This window comes from Sinocyclocheilus grahami, unplaced genomic scaffold, assembly GCF_001515645.1.
Source record: "Sinocyclocheilus grahami isolate Dianchi unplaced genomic scaffold, SAMN03320097.WGS_v1.1 scaffold985.1, whole genome shotgun sequence".
Classification (NCBI taxonomy): domain Eukaryota; kingdom Metazoa; phylum Chordata; class Actinopteri; order Cypriniformes; family Cyprinidae; genus Sinocyclocheilus; species Sinocyclocheilus grahami.
In genome coordinates, this window is record NW_015506164.1 from 242,088 (window position 1) to 261,350 (window position 19,263).

At 38.1% G+C, this 19,263-nt stretch overlaps 1 protein-coding gene across 1 annotated transcript in view; it reads left to right on the top strand.

The window, feature by feature from the left end:
• LOC107565168 (pyruvate carboxylase, mitochondrial-like) overlaps positions 1–19,263 on the top strand; it is a 114,262-nt gene that overhangs the window by 11,204 nt on the left and 83,795 nt on the right. The window contains exons 5-7 of the mRNA XM_016250384.1: positions 4,971–5,116; positions 6,563–6,680; positions 7,779–7,930. Of these exons, the coding sequence (XP_016105870.1) occupies positions 4,971–5,116; positions 6,563–6,680; positions 7,779–7,930 (416 nt within the window). The remainder of the gene's footprint in view (positions 1–4,970; positions 5,117–6,562; positions 6,681–7,778; positions 7,931–19,263) is intronic.

A 19,263-nucleotide genomic window follows, 5' to 3' on the forward strand; every position in this document is an offset into this window, starting at 1 on the left:
AGAATGTTATATACACGACATTCCCAATCATAGTTATTAATGTTGTGCACTGCTGTTTGAGCTGCGTGCGCTGAGTTTGAGTTTATCACTGGTAAACTAAAGCGCTCTTTTAACTTAACCAAATGCATTCTATGTGAGATAAATCAGATATACATCAAATAAACACAATATTACAACGTACAATTGCACAAAAGGCTGCAAACGAACAGCGTGCATCTGAAGTGTCTCTGAAGGAAATAATGCATTATTTATCGGCTTTAAGATATCGGCCAAATTTTCTTATCAGGCCGATACCGATAACAGAAAAAATGAGCATTTATCGGCCGATACCGATATGGTGGCCGATATATCGTGCATCCCTAGGTACAATAGTTTATGTAATTAATTTATATAATTATGATTAAGTGTTGCAGTTGATTTCACCTGAAGCTTTTGGAGAATGGCAGTGTAGAATAAAACAACCAAGAAGTTATATATTTATGCAAGAAAACTATAATGAATTATTAATAGTAATTATTAATATGCAATATTTGTTCATATTATTAATATTTAATTCTATTTGATTAACTTAACACTTACAGGCAAATTATAGTCATGTTAGATAACTTTTTCTCTGTCAACCAAACTGGTTTTAAATGAAGCCACAGCAGAATAAATTGCATGATTTTGAACAAATGGGTTGAGTGGATGAATCAATGACTCACTCATAAACACTCATTTCCTGAATAAATCAGTGTTTTGTCAATCAGTGAATGAATCGGTTAAATAAATACATGTGAATCAGTGAATCAATAGAACAGTCTTATCATGTCGTCACCTATACTGGCTTAACAATGTAACTGGCAGAAAGAGTCACTGAAAAATCACTGCTACTAATCCATCTACAGAGTTGTGACAGCAGTTTTTGACCAGAAGTCTCAGATAGGTAGTTAAGGCACAGCTTATAGACTCTTGGACTTTTGGTTAGGGTTAGTGGTGGACTGAGATTATGCATTCCTCCGCTCTACCAAACTGCTGTCACGTATGACTTTGCAGCTGGATATACAGTATCTGACTGACTGACAGTCTGTCTGGAATGCGCAAACACAAACAAGTGGATACAAACAGTGAAAAATGACTAAATTTGCCACTCAGCAAATCAAATTAAATCAAACCAGGCAATATAATGAGAACATTTGTTAAGGGTAAGAGCCTTTCATGACACTATTACTGCATTTACGCTGTAAGGTTTAAATCACGGATCCAATCTTTTGACAAATCTCCTTTTTTGCCCCATCTGTTACTTTCACTTCACATACTTCAGACATAACCAGCTGTGTTTACATGAACACCTGTTAAGGCTGTCATTCAGCATGATATAAGCTTGTTAGGTGTTTCTAGTAGGCCTAGTAGTCCTCAAGTGTTTAACCCGACCACTCTAAAGAAATTAATTTCTATATTTATATAAATTAATTTATATAATTATGATTAAGTGTTGCAGTTGATTTCACCTGAAGCTTTTGGAGAACGGCAGTGTAGAATAAAACAACCAAGAAGTTATATATTTATGCAAGAAAACTATAATGAATTATTAATAGTAATTATTAATATGCAATATTTGTTCATATTATTAATATTTAATTCTATTTGATTAACTTAACACTTACAGGCAAATTATAGTCATGTTAGATAACTTTTTCTCTGTCAACCAAACTGGTTTTAAATGAAGCCACAGCAGAATAAATTGCATGATTTTGAACAAATGGGTTGAGTGGATGAATCAATGACTCACTCATAAACACTCATTTCCTGAATAAATCAGTGTTTTGTCAATCAGTGAATGAATCGGTTAAATAAATACATGTGAATCAGTGAATCAATAGAACAGTCTTATCATGTCGTCACCTATACTGGCTTAACAATGTAACTGGCAGAAAGAGTCACTGAAAAATCACTGCTACTAATCCATCTACAGAGTTGTGACAGCAGTTTTTGACCAGAAGTCTCAGATAGGTAGTTAAGGCACAGCTTATAGACTCTTGGACTTTTGGTTAGGGTTAGTGGTGGACTGAGATTATGCATTCCTCCGCTCTACCAAACTGCTGTCACGTATGACTTTGCAGCTGGATATACAGTATCTGACTGACTGACAGTCTGTCTGGAATGCGCAAACACAAACAAGTGGATACAAACAGTGAAAAATGACTAAATTTGCCACTCAGCAAATCAAATTAAATCAAACCAGGCAATATAATGAGAACATTTGTTAAGGGTAAGAGCCTTTCATGACACTATTACTGCATTTACGCTGTAAGGTTTAAATCACGGATCCAATCTTTTGACAAATCTCCTTTTTTGCCCCATCTGTTACTTTCACTTCACATACTTCAGACATAACCAGCTGTGTTTACATGAACACCTGTTAAGGCTGTCATTCAGCATGATATAAGCTTGTTAGGTGTTTCTAGTAGGCCTAGTAGTCCTCAAGTGTTTAACCCGACCACTCTAAAGAACATGTAGTTATTTTACATGTCCTTGTTCTTGAAAAATCAATAAAACTTCTAGAAAATGTAATTAATTATTCAATGGAGAACAGGCTGCCTTGATTACTCACACATAGCAATTATGTGTATTCTTTTCATTACCTTCATAAAGTGAATATTTCTGTGTGGTCATTAGAAATAAAATATGGCATATTTCTCTTTGGGAAATATGAGAGATGCTTCCTCTTACAATGTATAATGCTGCATTTCGCTAATTCACAGTTATTTAAAGAAAAAAAGAATTGCTCTTCATGTACTTCTGTCACGAATTCGGTTCATGGACTTCCGTTTATTCACCACCAGAGGTCACCCTTTCCTTTACATTGACTCTCGCACAACACAAACTGTTGCATAGCACCCCGGACTACATATCCCATCATTCTTTGCACGATTTGCACACTGCACTGATTGCACTCATTGCACACAGCTGTTTCTAATCACCTCACTCACTATATAACACCCACTCTAACCACCTTTATCTGCTGAGTATTGTTTAGCCTGTAACCCTTTGCGAGTCTCCGTGTTTTCCTTCTGAGTTTCTGTGTTTTCCTTGTTTTGACTTGCCTAGGACTATTCTTGTGTTTTTCCCCGCCATATACCTGTTTGCCATTGTTCGACCCTGCCTGTTATACCACGTCTCTTTAATAAAAGCTTGCAGATGGATCCACACATCTCACGTCTCGTCAGCCCCGTTACAACTTCACTTCATGATAAAATGTGAAAAGGGCTTTGAGTGTATAACAAAACCTGTATGAGTCAGTGATTTGCTGTTTGTATATTGATGTACAGTATGATAATTTCTGCAAAATTCGTGCTTGACAAAACAACTTCAAGTTGGTTTGCTGGTTTTTCCTGGTTTAAACTAGTCTACTTGATCCCCTGCCTGTCCAGGCTGATATAGCTCCCAGCCTAAACCCCAGACAAGTGCTAAGGACCCTTGGGCCCTATGATTTCTGCGATGTGGAAAGCGCTGACGGAATTGCGGAATCCAGTCATAAAAACTACCGTCATATCATATACACACAGAAATTTAAAGGTATTCATGGTAACCTATCAAAATAAAAGTTAATTAACTTTAAGACATTGTGCCAGAAATATATTACCATTAAACAGTAGAATGTACGTAATACTACTACTACTACTAAAAATATTAAAACTTTTTTTAATGAATAATCACTGAATATTTCTTCCATGTTTAAATTTTAATAGTAAATCCCCATTGTTTGCCAAAAAATAACGTTTGTTTAATTTTCATTAATTAAAAAATAAATTAATGTTTTATGCCTTCATTTGATAACCAGAAAAAATACAGAAAACACCACATCATTTCTGAGAGAGAGAGAAAAAAAACATTTCATAAGGCCATTGAAAGAATAAATTTTAATAAATTAAGTTGTTTTTAGGCATTCAAATAATTAGACATGCTAAAACACAGAATTTGGTAACAACATAATTTGGTAACTTTTAATAAATTGATGTTAAATTGCTTTTTGATTAATAAAATTTAATTTAACCATTAAAAAGGAGTCCAGAAAAACTATATGGTAAAAAAACTTAATCTAGAAACGGAAAAACCGGAATTTAAAAAATAAAATAAAACGGAATTTGGGCAAAAATAAAACGGATTCATAGGGCCCTAGGACCCCTGAGAAACAGTTAAACACATTACATCATGTCTACACTGGATGCAACAAAGCGACCGTTCCAAATGCATTTATCCTTTGTGTCAGAAGTAGTGCGAGCACTTGGAGTATTTCAGAAATAGAATGGGCATCAGTTTACTAAATATGCTTCGTGGTTTCCTACTGTTGAGATGCTTCTGCTCAGTGCTTGTGCTTTGCTATCTTTTACTTTGGAATTTCTTTTTAATTTCCTATTCAGCAGAGAACAAGTAGTGTTCTCTATATTGGCTTTCCTTATCAAACACTACACTGTTTCTGTGTTCCCACAGTTTCTACACTGTGCCGATCACACTGCACTGATCTTTTTAAATCCTCTTTTTCCCTTATATTCATTTTAATGAATCTTATTTTATTCTAACTAATTTATTATTTTTACTTCTTTTATTGTATATATCTTTTTTTAATTTTTATATTTCTAATGACACTTTTTATGATTATTTTTTTAAATACTTTTTAAAGCACTATGAATTATCACTGTGTATTAAATATGCTATATAATTCAACTTGCCTGCCTTGCATTGCCTTTGCTTACTGTCAGGAATTGTCATGTCACGTTGCACCGCATCCAGTGTAGACAATATCACTGATTATAATGGGTTTTATTGTCTTTTGTCGCGTTGTGCCACTCATGCCGCTCATGCTGTTAGGGTAGATATATATATATATATATATATATATATTTTTTTTTTTAAATGAGAATATTAATTACAAAAGTTTGTGAAATAAGAGGCGATTCAGGTGTGTGTGTGTGTGTGTGTGTGTAAAGGTGTTCCAGTTGTTCCCGGAACAGACGCACCCATCTCATCTCTTCAAGAGGCTCAGGAGTTTGCCAAAACATATGGCTTTCCCATTATCTTTAAAGCTGCATATGGAGGAGGAGGCCGTGGGATGAGGGTGGTCCGAGATTATGAGGTCTGTGTATCTTCTGGCCCATGAAGGCATAAAAAATGAAATGACCATAGAATCAGAAATCCATCATATATCACTGTGATAATAACAGGGCAGCCATCTAAATATACAGAGCGCCACAGCGTTTACACTTATTACTTATAGCTGCCTCTACAAATTAAACTGAAATAGGATAAATTATTTTAAAATCGAAAAGTTCCACACATCACTTTTTCACTCAAAGGCTCAGGAACATTCTTGCTAGACCCCCAAAAAATCACCCTTTTCCAGTAAATAAAAAAAATATTATCTGACATTGTGTTCTGGCAGTAACTGACAGTAGTGCCCTTCTCCCCTTAAACATAATTGTGATGTGTTTCAAGGCTAGCCCACTAAACTATGCCAATTACGACTGTTAATGGGCCTCATTTTCTGCAGATGTCTATACACTATATACTGTTTATGTCGGTATATACAGTACTGCCTATTTTACGACTGCGTTCAATTGTGTTACGGTACGATAGATGCTCATTGTCCTCTACTTGACATGTGGACATGCACATGTGACAACTACTACTCCAGTGCAATACTAAATCACATTGACATTGCTTGCTCTACATAGTCCATTTGCTGTATTTATTGCCTATATTTATTGTCACTAGTGAAAAGTGTTTAGTGTTTATTGCCTCTTTCTACCAGGCTCTGTGAGACAAGTGAACAAGCACTGTCTTGTAAAGAGTGTTAAATAGTGTTTCTGAATGGCTTCTGAAGAGACTTCATTTCATGTCTTCAACTACTTCACAGAAGAGAAATGAAAGCATACCAAATTCAACCTTTCATGAAAACAATTGACTGATCACCAAATGCCATTAGTGAATGTTTGGCCTTTGTTCCACTAATAGAAATCATTGCCATTTTATTCTCTACTGTTCTGGATTTGCTTTCAGTTTATCAGGCACACTCAAACCCTTTGGATTATTTCAATTTAAAACAATGGAAGGCTTATATTATATTATATTATATTATATTATATTATAATAAAAATAAAAATAAATAAGCAGCACAACAGTTTTCAGATTTGACAATCATATAAATGTTTCTTGAGCACCAAATCAGCATCTTAGAATGATTTGGAGTAAAGGCTGCTGAAAATTCAGCTATTCCATCATAGAAATAAATTACATTTTAAAATATATTAAAGTAGAAAACAGTTATTATAAATTTTTATAATATTTCATAATATCACTGTTGTTACTGTATTTTATCAGGTATTTAATTGTTATATTTCATTACTGTTCATTCCTGTTTTTACTGTTTTTTTTAAATAAAATTAGCATAAGAAACATTTTTTCGTATTAACTTTTTTATTCACTTTTCTTATTGACTGCACACTTTTTAACAGTAGTGAAATACAACAAGTATTTTGGCCTTTTTATTATTGTAATATTGAATTTTGTGACTGATTTACAGGAATTAGAGGAGAACTATCAGAGAGCCTATTCAGAGGCTCTGGCGGCATTTGGTAATGGTGCTCTGTTTCTTGAGAAGTTCATCGAGAAACCACGCCACATTGAAGTACAAATTCTTGGTGAGTATATTAATCCATGTATTTTGTGTTTGTGTATGTTGGCATTTACAAAAGAAACAGAGAGAGATAATATAAGAATTTGTCTGCTAGTCCCTAGACTGTGTGCACATATTTGTTTACTATGCTTACTATGATCTATTAGCTTCTCTCTGGTGTATCTGAGCCATTATAGCTGAGAATTTTGGCTCATTAGATGTGATTTGCTCGTCTGGAAGAGAGCTCATAGTCAATAACATACAGCTGGAATTGAATTGGGCTTGTTAACAGAGAATGGCTCTGTGTGTGTCCAGGGAACACCAACCACATGCTTTGTTTCTCTCTCTCTCCCTTTCTCTCATTCTCAAATAAACTGATTTTTATGACTGTCTTCTTGTCCTACACTGTGAATCTAATACCAAAGCTATGTTGACAAATATCTGAGATATAAAATAATTAATTTAAATTCAAAGGAGAGTATCAACAAAATCCAGCATTTTCATTAGAAGAGGACTGTTTTAACAACAATTGTAAAGCAATTGTATTATCTTGCTTTCATTTTCTGTTACAGGATGAAATGTTTTAGTGATAATACAAAGAATATCAGAGATTTTGTCAAATGCATGGCTAATTCTTGCTCATGATTTTGTTGTCACTTTCTTGTTTTTTGTAACTAAGGGGAGATTACAAAAGACTAACAGGATTAAAGTGCAGTTGAGGATACAGTAAAGACCTACAATATGAAATGACTGCCAATTAAAGCAATATTCATGAGAAAACATTGGTTAGACAAAGGAAATAAGAAACACCTGAAAAAGATCATAATACATGTCCAGTGTTTCATGTGACATGACAATAATGGCAACATCTGCTCAAAGCAAAGTAGTAAATTGATTAAAAAATTCATCCTTAGTTCACTTATTTGTGATAAAACTAATGTAATTTTTATCTTTAAAACTTGCTTATATAATAAAAATAAAATATTTTATTCAGTATATTGAGACGGGACATGGAAATGTTCTGCATTGTGGGAGTAACCCAGTCAGGCAAACTTAAACCTCTCTCCTCGCATCTCTCTCTGTCCTTTCTGATCAATATTATTCTTCTCACTTTCACTCACAGGTGATAAATATGGAAATGTAATTCATCTGTATGAGAGGGATTGCTCTATCCAGAGAAGACATCAGAAAGTGGTAGAGATCGCTCCTGCTGCCCAGCTCGACCTTCACCTCAGAGACAGACTGACCTCAGACTCGGTCAACCTGGCAAAACAGGTAAAGAACAGACACACATGTGAAAAATTGATATGTGTACAACCTGCAACCACAGTTTACACATAGATTTCTCTTAGCAGCATACTTAGCATGCCCTTCCTGAACTTTCCTCTAGACAGTGTGAGTCAATCAACTCAAGGTTATAATATCTTCTCTCACTTCATTATGCCTGGCAGGGCTCGACAGTGCGACCATTTCAGTCGCATTTGCGACTGAAAACTACTGCGTGCGACTATGAAATTTATTTTAGGAGCACCAGTGCGACTGACCCGATCATCATCATACTTGTGATGGCAGATTTCTCTTGACTCTTTTGCTATATGTGTGTATTGAATGATTAACATATGTTAGTTCTCAGTGCTGGTCTGTCAAAAGGTCTAGTCACAGAGGAATGTGTTCTATTTATTGATGTATTAAGCAGAGGCTGATAGATGGAGATTGAAGCGATCAATGAATTATTGGTAGTAAACTCCCAGTGATGTCTGTCATTATGAAGATATGTGTTGCACCGCCTACATAATTTCTCTCTTACTCTTTCTCTGTATCTGTCACGCTGTCTTCTTTTTCTTTCTATGTAAGTATAGAAGTAGACAGTTCTATAGAAGTAGAAAGTAACAAACTTGCAATCACATCATTTACTGCATGGCACAAGCTGATTGATTCTGCTGATATATATATATATATATATATATATATATATATATATATATATATATATATATATATATATATATATATATATATATATATATATATATATATATATATATATATATAAATACATATGCAGTATGTGTGTGTCTGTGTGTGTGTAGTGTATGTATGTATGTTGTGTGTGTATATATACATACATACACTCTAAAAAATGCTGGGTTGTTTCAACCCAATGTTGGGTCAAATATGGACTAACCCAACTGTTGGGTTAAATTTTTAATTTAAAAATGTAACCAAAATTTAACCCAACAGTTGGGTTAGTCCATATTTGACCCAACATTGGGGTGAAACAACCCAGCATTTTTTAGAGTGTAGGGTTTCCCAAACTGGGAAGAACTGCAAGTGGCTTTGTGAGTTGATAAAAAGCTAATAATTAATTGAATCGTGAAAATGTCAAGTAAATTAAACACGAACTCTAAAAATAGAAATATTTCATTTGTTTACCTGCGTTTCAATGGGACTGTTAATAAGCAAAATCGAACTGTAAACATGCAAATGTGTTGTTAAATGTATGAGATAGTATTTATTTAATATATGTGACCCTGGACCACAAAACCAGTCATAAGGGTCTTTTTTATTGAGATTTATAGATCATCTGAAAGCAGAATAAATAAGCTTTCCATTAATGTATGGTTTGTTAGGATAGGATAATATTTGGCCGAGATACAACTATTTGGAAATCTTGAATCTGAGGGTGCAAAAAAATATAAATATTGAGAAAATCGCCTTTAAAGTTGTCCAAATGAAGTTCTTAGCAATGCATGTTACTAATCAAAAAATTAAGTTTTGATATATTTACGGTAGGAAATTTACAAAATATCTTCATGGATGGTTACATTTTTAAATTAACTTTTTAACCCAACAGTTGGGTTAGTCCATATTTGACCCAACATTGGATTGAAACAACCCAGCATTTTTTAGAGTGTACAGTATATTCAAGTCAAGTCACCTTTATTTATATAGCATTTTATACAATACAGATTGTGTCAAAGCAGCTTTGCAGTGTTAAGCAGGAAAATAGTGTGTCAATAATGCAAACAATTCAATTCTGCTGTAAAGTAGCTTTAAAAATAGGACAATAGTAACAGTCAACTTTTCAGTTAATGGCAGTTCATTGTTGATTCAGTGATGTCATCGTCCAGCTCAGTTCAATTCTCTTCCAATAGTGTCTGTGCAATCAAGTCGATAGTATTGTCAAAAATTAAGTGTCCCCAACTTAGCAAGCCAAAGGCAACAGTGGCAAGGAACCAAAACTCCCATCGTGCCAGAAATGGAGAAAAAAACCTTGGGAGAAACCAGGCTCAATCAGGCTCATTTTTCCTCTGGCCAGACAAAACCAGCATGGTGTGGTTTAATTCCAGGCTGCAACACAAGTCAGATTGTGCAGAGGACTCGTCTGCTTCTCGTGATCTTGTGCCGACAACTGTCTAGTTGACGAAGTCTTCACAGGGGATCTGTCCCTAGGGCTTATCTAGTTGATGTGGTCTCGCTGACATTCAGGGCTGTAGAGGTCATCTCTAGGTGCTGATCCACCTAGATACAGACTGGATCTGGGTGGCTACGGTGACCTCGGAATAATAATGAAACAGACTAATATTAGTGTAGATGCCATTTCTTCTTACAGTGTAACAAGTACATCTGGTGTTATGGTAAGTGTTCCTGATTCCGGTTGACCTAATTAATGCAGCCTAACAATGCTTTAACGGATTTGAATTATAGAAAAGCTATAATGTGCTATGTGTATGCCAGGTTAAACAAATGGGCCTTTAATCTAGATTTAAACTGACAGAGTGTGTCTGCCTCCCTAATAATATTAGGAAGACTGTTCCAGAGTTTGTGCGCTAAATAGGAAAAGGATCCACCGCCCGTAGTTGATTTTGATATTCAAGGTATTATCAAATAGCCAGAGTTTTGAGATCGCAGAGGACGTGAATTACTATAATAGGGCTGGGCGATGTAGCTAAAAAAATGATCATGATATAATGTTTCATATCGTTTGGTATTGATCATTTTTGAAAGTTTTTTATAACCTTTCTTAAACAGAGAGCAGTAGAAAAAATGTTTAAATTCAACCACTGTATTGTTTATTTACCCAATTTATTAAGACAAACAACAACTTATTTTAGTCTTAACAAACAAAATAATAAACAAAACAAAGGCCTAGACTATAATGTGATTAGAGCTCGCTCAAGTACTGAGGAGCTAAACCATTCAGGGCTTTATAAGTAATTAGCAAGATTTTAAAATGTATATGATTTTTAATAGGGAGCCAGTGCTGTGTTGACAGAACTGGGCTAACATGGTCATACTTCCTGGTTCTAGTAAGAACTCTAGCTGCTGCATTTTGAACCAGCTGGAGTTTGTTTATTAAGCGCGCAGAGCAACCAACCAATAAAGCATTACAATAATCTAACCCTGAAGTCATGAAGTCATGAATTAACGTTTCTGCATTTGACATTGATAGCATAGGTGGTAATTTAGATACTGTATATTTTTAAGATGAAAAAATGTGGTTTTACAAATGAAAGCTAACACCATGTTTCCTGATGATATCTCCCAGGGGTAGCATTTACAGGGTGAAAAGCAAAGGTCATAGTACTGAGCCTTGTGGTACTCCATACTGTATTGTGATCAATATGATACCTCTTCATTCACTGCTACTAATTGATGACGGTCAGTTAAGTACAATTTAAACCATGCCAATGCAATTCTAATGCCAACATAAATTTCTAGTCTATTCAAAAAAATGTTGTGGTCGATGCAGTCAAATGCACCGCTAAGATCCAGTAGCACTAATACAGTAGAGATACAATCGGGTGATTAGAGCAGGTCATTTGTAACTCTGATGAGAGCAGTATCAGTGCTATAATACGGTCTAAATCTTGACTTGAAATCCTCACAGATACCATTTTTCTCAAAAAAAAAAAAAAAAAATATATATATATATATATGTATAGTTGTGAGAATACGGCCTTTTCTAGTATATCTGGCAGAAAAGGGAGATTTGAGATAAGTCTGTAATTAACTAATTTTCTAGGATCAAGTTGTGGTTTTTAATGAGATACAGAGAGAGAGAGAGTTAGAAATATTTTACATAAATAGATAAATATGTTTGGATAGATAATAGAAATATATGGATGACCAAAACCGCAAAAATTTTGTTGAATACAATTGTAACCCCATGCAGATGCTACAAAATAAGTTTGAAATGACCACAGCTTCTTCATTTGAACTGAATACTACGTAGCAACATAATGTATTGCCATATAACATTTGCGTGGATGAAAATGAGAAAAATGACAGAGTTAAGCATAGAGATATTTTGGCTAATGCAGTGGGACACTCTAGTTGAGATTCTAGTGGAAAATCAGTAGTCTGACATTTCACTTTTGAGGAAGGGAAAAAAGAATAAAGAGTAGAGGGAAACCCCCCTGGTGCATGCTGGGAAAGTGTTTGTATTTGTAGAGATTAATCTGTGTTGATCTGCCTGTTCTGTCAAAACTGAGTGCAAGCTCTCTCTCACACACACACACACACACACACACACACATTTACTTAGCTATCTAAATGGGGACATCCCATAGGTGTAATGGTTTTTATACTGTACAAACTGTATTTTCTATCGCCCTACACCAACCCTACACCTAAACCTACCCCTCACAGAAAACTTTCTGCATTTTTACCATTTAAAAAACAACTTTGTTTACTTTATTTTTTTATCAGTTTTACAAATGAGGACGTCCCCAACGGGAGGTTTTTGGAGATTTTGTCAGGTTTAGCTCACTTTTTGGTACAAATTTGTCCCCAAAATATGGTTAACAACACACACTTTTAGATATTTCCTCTGACCTTAGAGTTAGTGACAGAAGAATTATGGATTTGGAGAGATGGACTCGCCACCCAGTCTAAACCTACCATTTAAAAAACAACTTTGTTTACTTTATTTTTATATCAGTTTTACAAATGAGGACGTCCCCAACGGGAGGTTTTTGGAGATTTTGTCAGGTTTAGCTCACTTTTTGGTACAAATTTGTCCCCAAAATATGGTTAACAACACACACTTTTAGATATTTCCTCTGACCTTAGAGTTAGTGACAGAAGAATTATGGATTTGGAGAGATGGACTCGCCACCCAGTGATTACAAGGTGTGTGCGTGAGCACCGTTACCAATTCCCACCTCTTGATAAACCACATGCTGTCAGTTTTGATAAGTCACTTGCCCCTGTAGGAGTCAAATTTGTATGTATCATCCTTTGAAATTATATTAGTGATATTGGCAGCAGCAGAATAAAGGTGAAGAGAGAGAGAGAGGGAAAGAGAGACCATCCAGGCAAGAGAGAGAGAGAGCAAGATATGACAGATAAAGATGGAGAGACAGGATAAATCAATATTGGGCAGGTGCAGCAGGCAGGATAGGTTTACTGTTCTATTTTATGGCTTGATGAAACCTGGCAAGCTGTTGCATGTCTGCAGTCCCTATTGTTTTCTTGTAGAAGCTGCCTGCAATATAGGTAAATTTACAACAGGTGGCGGTATTTCATTCCAACTCATTTTAAGCTTGTAAGTGTTCCTTTGGATTGTTCAGAAAACTATCCACCTTAAATGACCCTGTAATTACTTTTTTGTGCTTGTATTCTCCATAGCAAAGTAAGGAAGATCTAATTTATGCAGCGAGCTAACAACACAAGCTAATTAAATGTGTAGTGAGCCTACTGAAAGCTTTCTACAATTAAGATTTCACTGTTTTCATTCATTATCTGTGCAAGGTTCTAGGCCTGTGTTAGCCTCTGATTGTTTCAAATTACAGAGCCAATTTTAACTCAGCTGTTGTTGGATTACAGTACAAGAACTCTGCTTGTTTTTCACTGCAAAAAAAAAGGCTTATCTTACTTAGTATTTTTGTCTTGTTTCTAGTCAAAATATCTAAAAATTCTTAAATCAAGATACTTTGACTAGATTAGCCAAATGACTTAAGATATTTAGTCTTGTCTCCAGGGGAAAAAAAAAAATCTAAATTAAGCCCATTTTGCTTAAAACAAGTAAAATATTCTTAAAACAAGAGTATTTTACTTACCCCACTGGCAGATCATTTTACTTGTTTTAAGCAAAATGAGCTTTATTTACTTTTTTCCCCCCTGGAAAAAAGACTAAATATCTTTAAAATATTTATTTATATTTAATAAATATGTTGTAGTTTTACTAGATAAGTCATTTGGCTTATCTAGTAAAAGTATCTTGATTTAAGAATTTTTAGATATTTTGACTGGAAACAAGACAACAATACTATGTAAGATAAGCCATTTTTTGCAGTGTTAGCATCTTTGGAGGTACACAAATACTTGGTGTGGTGTATTATGTTTGGTAAGTTTAATAGCCTGCCTCCCTCCTACAGAGGTTACACGGATGTTTAAGGGCTTTATTGGATGGTCACATAATTGCTGATGTGAAAGCATTTTGAATAGTATCACCACTGGATGGAAAAAAGAGAAAATATGACATCCAGGAGACAAGTGAGATGTTGGAAGCAGAGGTGGGACTCAACAAAAAAGGCAATACAATGGTAGCCTTTTCAGGAGGTGTGAACACATTTTGTTGCTGGTTCATAAGAGCTCTGGGCTTATTTGACAACTGTGGAATATGCCTGATGAATATTTGTGAGCTGCATTTTGGATGAGACAACTGCATTTTAAAGTGCCCCTATTATGCCATTTCAAATATTGCCTTTCATGCAGTGCAATGTAGCTGTATGTGAATGCAAATGATTTGCAAAGTTGTAAAGCCAAAAGTGCATGATAAATAAAGTTATTGTCAAAAGAAAGAATAGACTTTCTTTAGAACAGATTGAACGAGTCGTCAGTAATTCGAATCCCACTTCCGTGACTACTACACATCACAGAGTAACACATTTGCATAATGCCCACCTATGTTCTACGTTGACTGGCTGCAAACAACTTGACACGTCATTTTACTGACGACTGCTTCTCTATGGAGCCAGATCAGCCTCAAAAATAATACATTTACAGAACAAAATTCATAAATGCATATCACAATTTACATTTACAAAATCCGATTCGTAAATTCAAAACACAATTCATAAATACACAAGTAAAAGCATAAATATTTCCCAAATGCTCACACAAATATATCCTACCTAAATAAATGTAAAATGTTTACACAAATATGTACTGTATATATCAAGTTCTTGAATTAATTTCCATCACACATTTATGAATGATGTTACATGTATGTAGCAAAGTTCGTAGTTCGGGAAGAAGGAGGTGGGAGCCGGCGAACATTTTAACAAAACTTTAATAAAATAAACCAACACAAAATGAAAGTAAAGCGGCAGCCCCTCGCGGACGACTGCCGCACACCTAAACACAAAATAAAGTCCAGGCCTGGTCCTCTCTCGTCCAACACTGTTGTCACTCCTTCTTTTATCCTTCCGGAGCTCCTCCGTGGGACTCGAGACAGGTGAGTGGTGCAGGTGTCGCGCATTAGCAATTACTCCACCGGCCTTGCTCCGTTCCCATGGCTCTCGGCCCCAGCCCACTCGTCACATACCCCCATCGCCCCTCGCAGGCCAGGAGGTACTCCCGAGACTGCGCTCTACTCCCCCCCTCCAGGGGAGCCGATCACGGCGGCCGCGGTGTACCTGGGGGTAAGGACAGACAGACGAGGCGAGAGAAAAGGAGACGGAAGAATGAGGAGAGACAGAGACGAGAGAGGGGAGAGAGGGAAAAAAAAAATTCTGGGTCCGGTTCCCAGACACACTGCCGCTCGGCCCTCCACCAGCTGGGTAAACTCTTTTGCGATGCCTGGATAGCCCTCGCTGGAGGGCCCCGACAATCCTCCGCCGCCCGGTGGATGGTAGCCGGCAGGAGTCCCCTGTTCCCTGCTCCTCCCCATCATGGCGGATGGCAGCAGGCTCCGGCGGCGACTCCTCCGCTCCCTTACGGATAGCAGCCGTCCCTCCACATCCCAGGTGGCCAGCAGCGAGTTTGTACCTCCCCCGGTAGCTCACTCCAGCCCACTGCCTCGAGCCTCCATGGCGGCAGACTGCTCACCACAGACTGGATTCACCACAGCGGCGAAGGATCTCTGGCAGCGTGTCCCTCCTTCCTCCCGGGTTTCAGCACCAATGTAACAAAGTTCATAGTTCGGGAAGGAGGCGGGAACCGGTGAACATTTTAACAAAACTTTAATAAACCAAGTTTTAATAAACTGGCGCAGGTGTCGCGCATTAGCAATTACTCCACCGGCCTTGCTCCGTTCCCACGGCTCTCGGCCCCGCCCCACTCGTCACGATGTATTTATGGATTGTTGAATCTGCATTTGCAAATTGTCACATGTGCGTGGGCTGCTTTGAATTTGTGTGCAGTATTTTTGAGACCTTCCTGACAGGTTAAGATTCATAATTATCCAATCGCGGTGAACTTTTAATCCACCAATCAAAATGCTCCTTACTGAACAGACTCAAGAAGCTCAATGCTGCGCTTGTACTCTACATTGTTCCATGATCGGGTCTTTGATGTAAAGACATTTTAATGGGTACTCTTTGTTCAGCACCTGTTTGCAATTTCCTCAAAATTGCATTATGATGTATATCATTCGCACAAAATACAGCTACCCGGTTAGCCTGCTGTCTTATGCACCAAAGTTGCACATACCCTATTTATTCAGATCAATCTGTAATGTTATTAAATAAGTGTTAAATCTCCAGATATTTCATTTAATAGCAACAATTATGTAATGTGTTCTGTTGTTGTTGTTAGTAGTAGTAGTATCAGGTTCACAGTAACTTTTGATCAGGCATTAAAAATGGCTACCACCACCTAAGGGAGATTTCAAACACACAGTGGAGAGATTTCAGCATGGAGGATGAAAACCAGACTCAGTGAGTGAGTAAAGTCATTTTTTTATCTGATGGCATTTTCTTATGATTAAATGTTGTTTTAGTTAATTAAGTGTGCAGTTTGAAGTGTTACAAAGTTGTTAGTACACGCCAGCTTTCTTATATTATAAATACAGAGATCTGGAATGAAACTCTAGATGGCGCAGTCCGATAGGTCTAACTCAATCTGACCTAATGACATCATTATCACATGGCACAGCTGATTGGTTCTCTGCTGTATCGGTAGCCAATGAGCTCGCTGCTCAACATTCAAATGTATGACTAGTGCTTGCCGTAGCAGTTGCAGCTTGCTTCAGAAATGAGAAATCAACATCTAAGATAAGTGAATGATCTTATTATCCATATCTCTGCGTGTATTGAGTGGTCCGCCTAATTGAATTTTAAAAATGAGCAACCATAATTAAGTTCAAACTAAGTGTCATGTTAGCAGTTTGCATTATATGCAGGAGTGAATATTAAGCATATTAGCAGCAGCATTTAACATCTGTTTATACAGCTGGAGCAAAACGCAGTTTAGAGCATATGTAATCACTTTGAGGACACACCGATAGTAACAGACATGAAACAGGTTAAATGAAATAAGCATTCTTGTGTATGCATTTCAACGGGGGTTCGCCATATACATCGGTGATTATCCCAGTGTTCACATTCGTTATTTCTAAGGTCGATGTTTTCATTGTGATGAGTGTGTGGTTGATTTCCGTTGCACGCAGTGTCAGAAGCATGCGCTTATCGCAGTCATATCAATAACAGTGTTGTGAGAGATGCTGAAGATCACTATCTACGGCTGTAACAGTCAGTTCCGAGTGAAATGCATTATGGGTAGTGTTAGTTCGGAGAAATGTGCTTGTGCGACGTGTAGGATCTATGTCTCACAACAGACCCACCTACATGATGGAGACACACATCAAACCCGCACATTCCATGGAGGGTTTTCGAGGTTCGTCTCCCCAGCCATCTGCAGTCGTAAAACTCATGCAGGGTCAGTGAAGGTGAAGCATTTCCTGGACTGTTTGGCTATATCTCAAGATACGCTAAAAAGGACAGTACTTTCACTGTGCTTAAAAGCGTTTTATGGGCTTTCAAGGACCAGATAGAAATACCCTCATGACCAGTGGACGCATAAATTGCTAAACTCTGATCAACAAAAGAGACAATTTTATAGCTCCCTGTCCCGCAGGAGATTCTCCAGCAGATGCTCAGAGCTGACCTGAGAGTGACCGAAGGACCCTACCCTTTTCCCCCGCATTCCAGCTCGACTCGATCCGAGCAGGAGACATACGTGCCTGCATCGTGGTCGAATCCCACACCACGCCTAGATAAGTGGTCCTCTGTAATGGAGAAAGCACACTATTCTTGGCGTTTAGTCTCAACCCCAGCTCTCTCATGTGGGCGAGAACGACATCTCGATGTCGAACCACCATCTGCTCTGACTGAGCTAAAATCAACCAATCGTCGATATAGTTTAGTATGCGGATGCCCTGGAGTCGCAACGGAGCCAGGGCTACATCCACACACTTCGTGAAAGTGTGGGGTGAGAGTGCAAGGCCGAAAGGAAGAACACGATATTGGTACGCTTTGCCCCCCAAAGCAAACCTCAGGAACTTCCTGTGAGTGGGAAGGATGGATACATGGAAGTATGCGTCCTTTAGATCGATCGTGACAAACCAGTCCTCGGACCTGATCTGAGACACTACTTGTTTGAGATTAAGCATCCTGAACTTCAGTCGCATGACTGAATGGTTCATATGACGTAGATCTAAAATGGGACGCAACCCCCCATCCTTCTTCGGAACTATGAAGTACCGGCTGTAGAACCCAGACTGCCTCGCATGAGGAGGGACCACCTCGATGGCTTCCTTCCTCAAAAGAGTAACTACTTCTTGTTCCATGACCAGAGCCTGCTCGGGGCCCACCAGTGTGGGCGTAATCCCGTGAAATGAGGCGGGGGAGAACCAAACTGGATTCCGTAGCCTCTCTCTACAGTGTGCAGGACCCACTGAGACACATTTGGCAGTAGTTTCCACGCTGCCAAAACGTCTACTAAGGGAATCAGTCTCTCGAGACTGATCTCTGGTGTAATACGAGCAGCCAGCTCGGTGCCCTGTAACGGCGAACCGGCAGGGAACAACCGAACCCGCTGCTCTAGAGACTCTGGAGGTGGCGAGCCTCTTAGCCCCGCTACGTTGCCGGGCGGTGACTGAAAGTGGCGCTCGCGGGAGACCGCTGCGCCCTGTAACTCCGGCAGGATTAGCAGCCGATCTCCTGAGGGCACTGAGGTGAGACGGACACCGTGTAATGCGGTGTAACCCGCTGCACCCCAGAGGGGACTGCCCTCATAAGTCCTTGGCCAGTGGCGTCAGGACCTTCTTCGGAACTATGAAGTACCGGCTGTAGAACCCGGACTGCCTCGCAAGAGGAGGGACCACCTCGATGGCCTCCTTCCTCAAAAATAGTGACTACTTCTTGTTCCATGACCAGAGCCTGCTCGGGCCCACCACCGTGGGCGTCCCCTCTCTACAGTGTGCAGGACCCACTGAGACACATTTGGCAGTAGTTTCTACGCTGCCAAAAAGTCTACTAAGGGAATCAGTCTCTCGAGATTGATCTCTGGTGTAATGCGAGCAGCCAGGTCGGTACCCTGTAGGGAACAACCGAACCTGCTGCTCTAGAGACCTCCGCAGAGGTGGCGAGCCTCTTAGC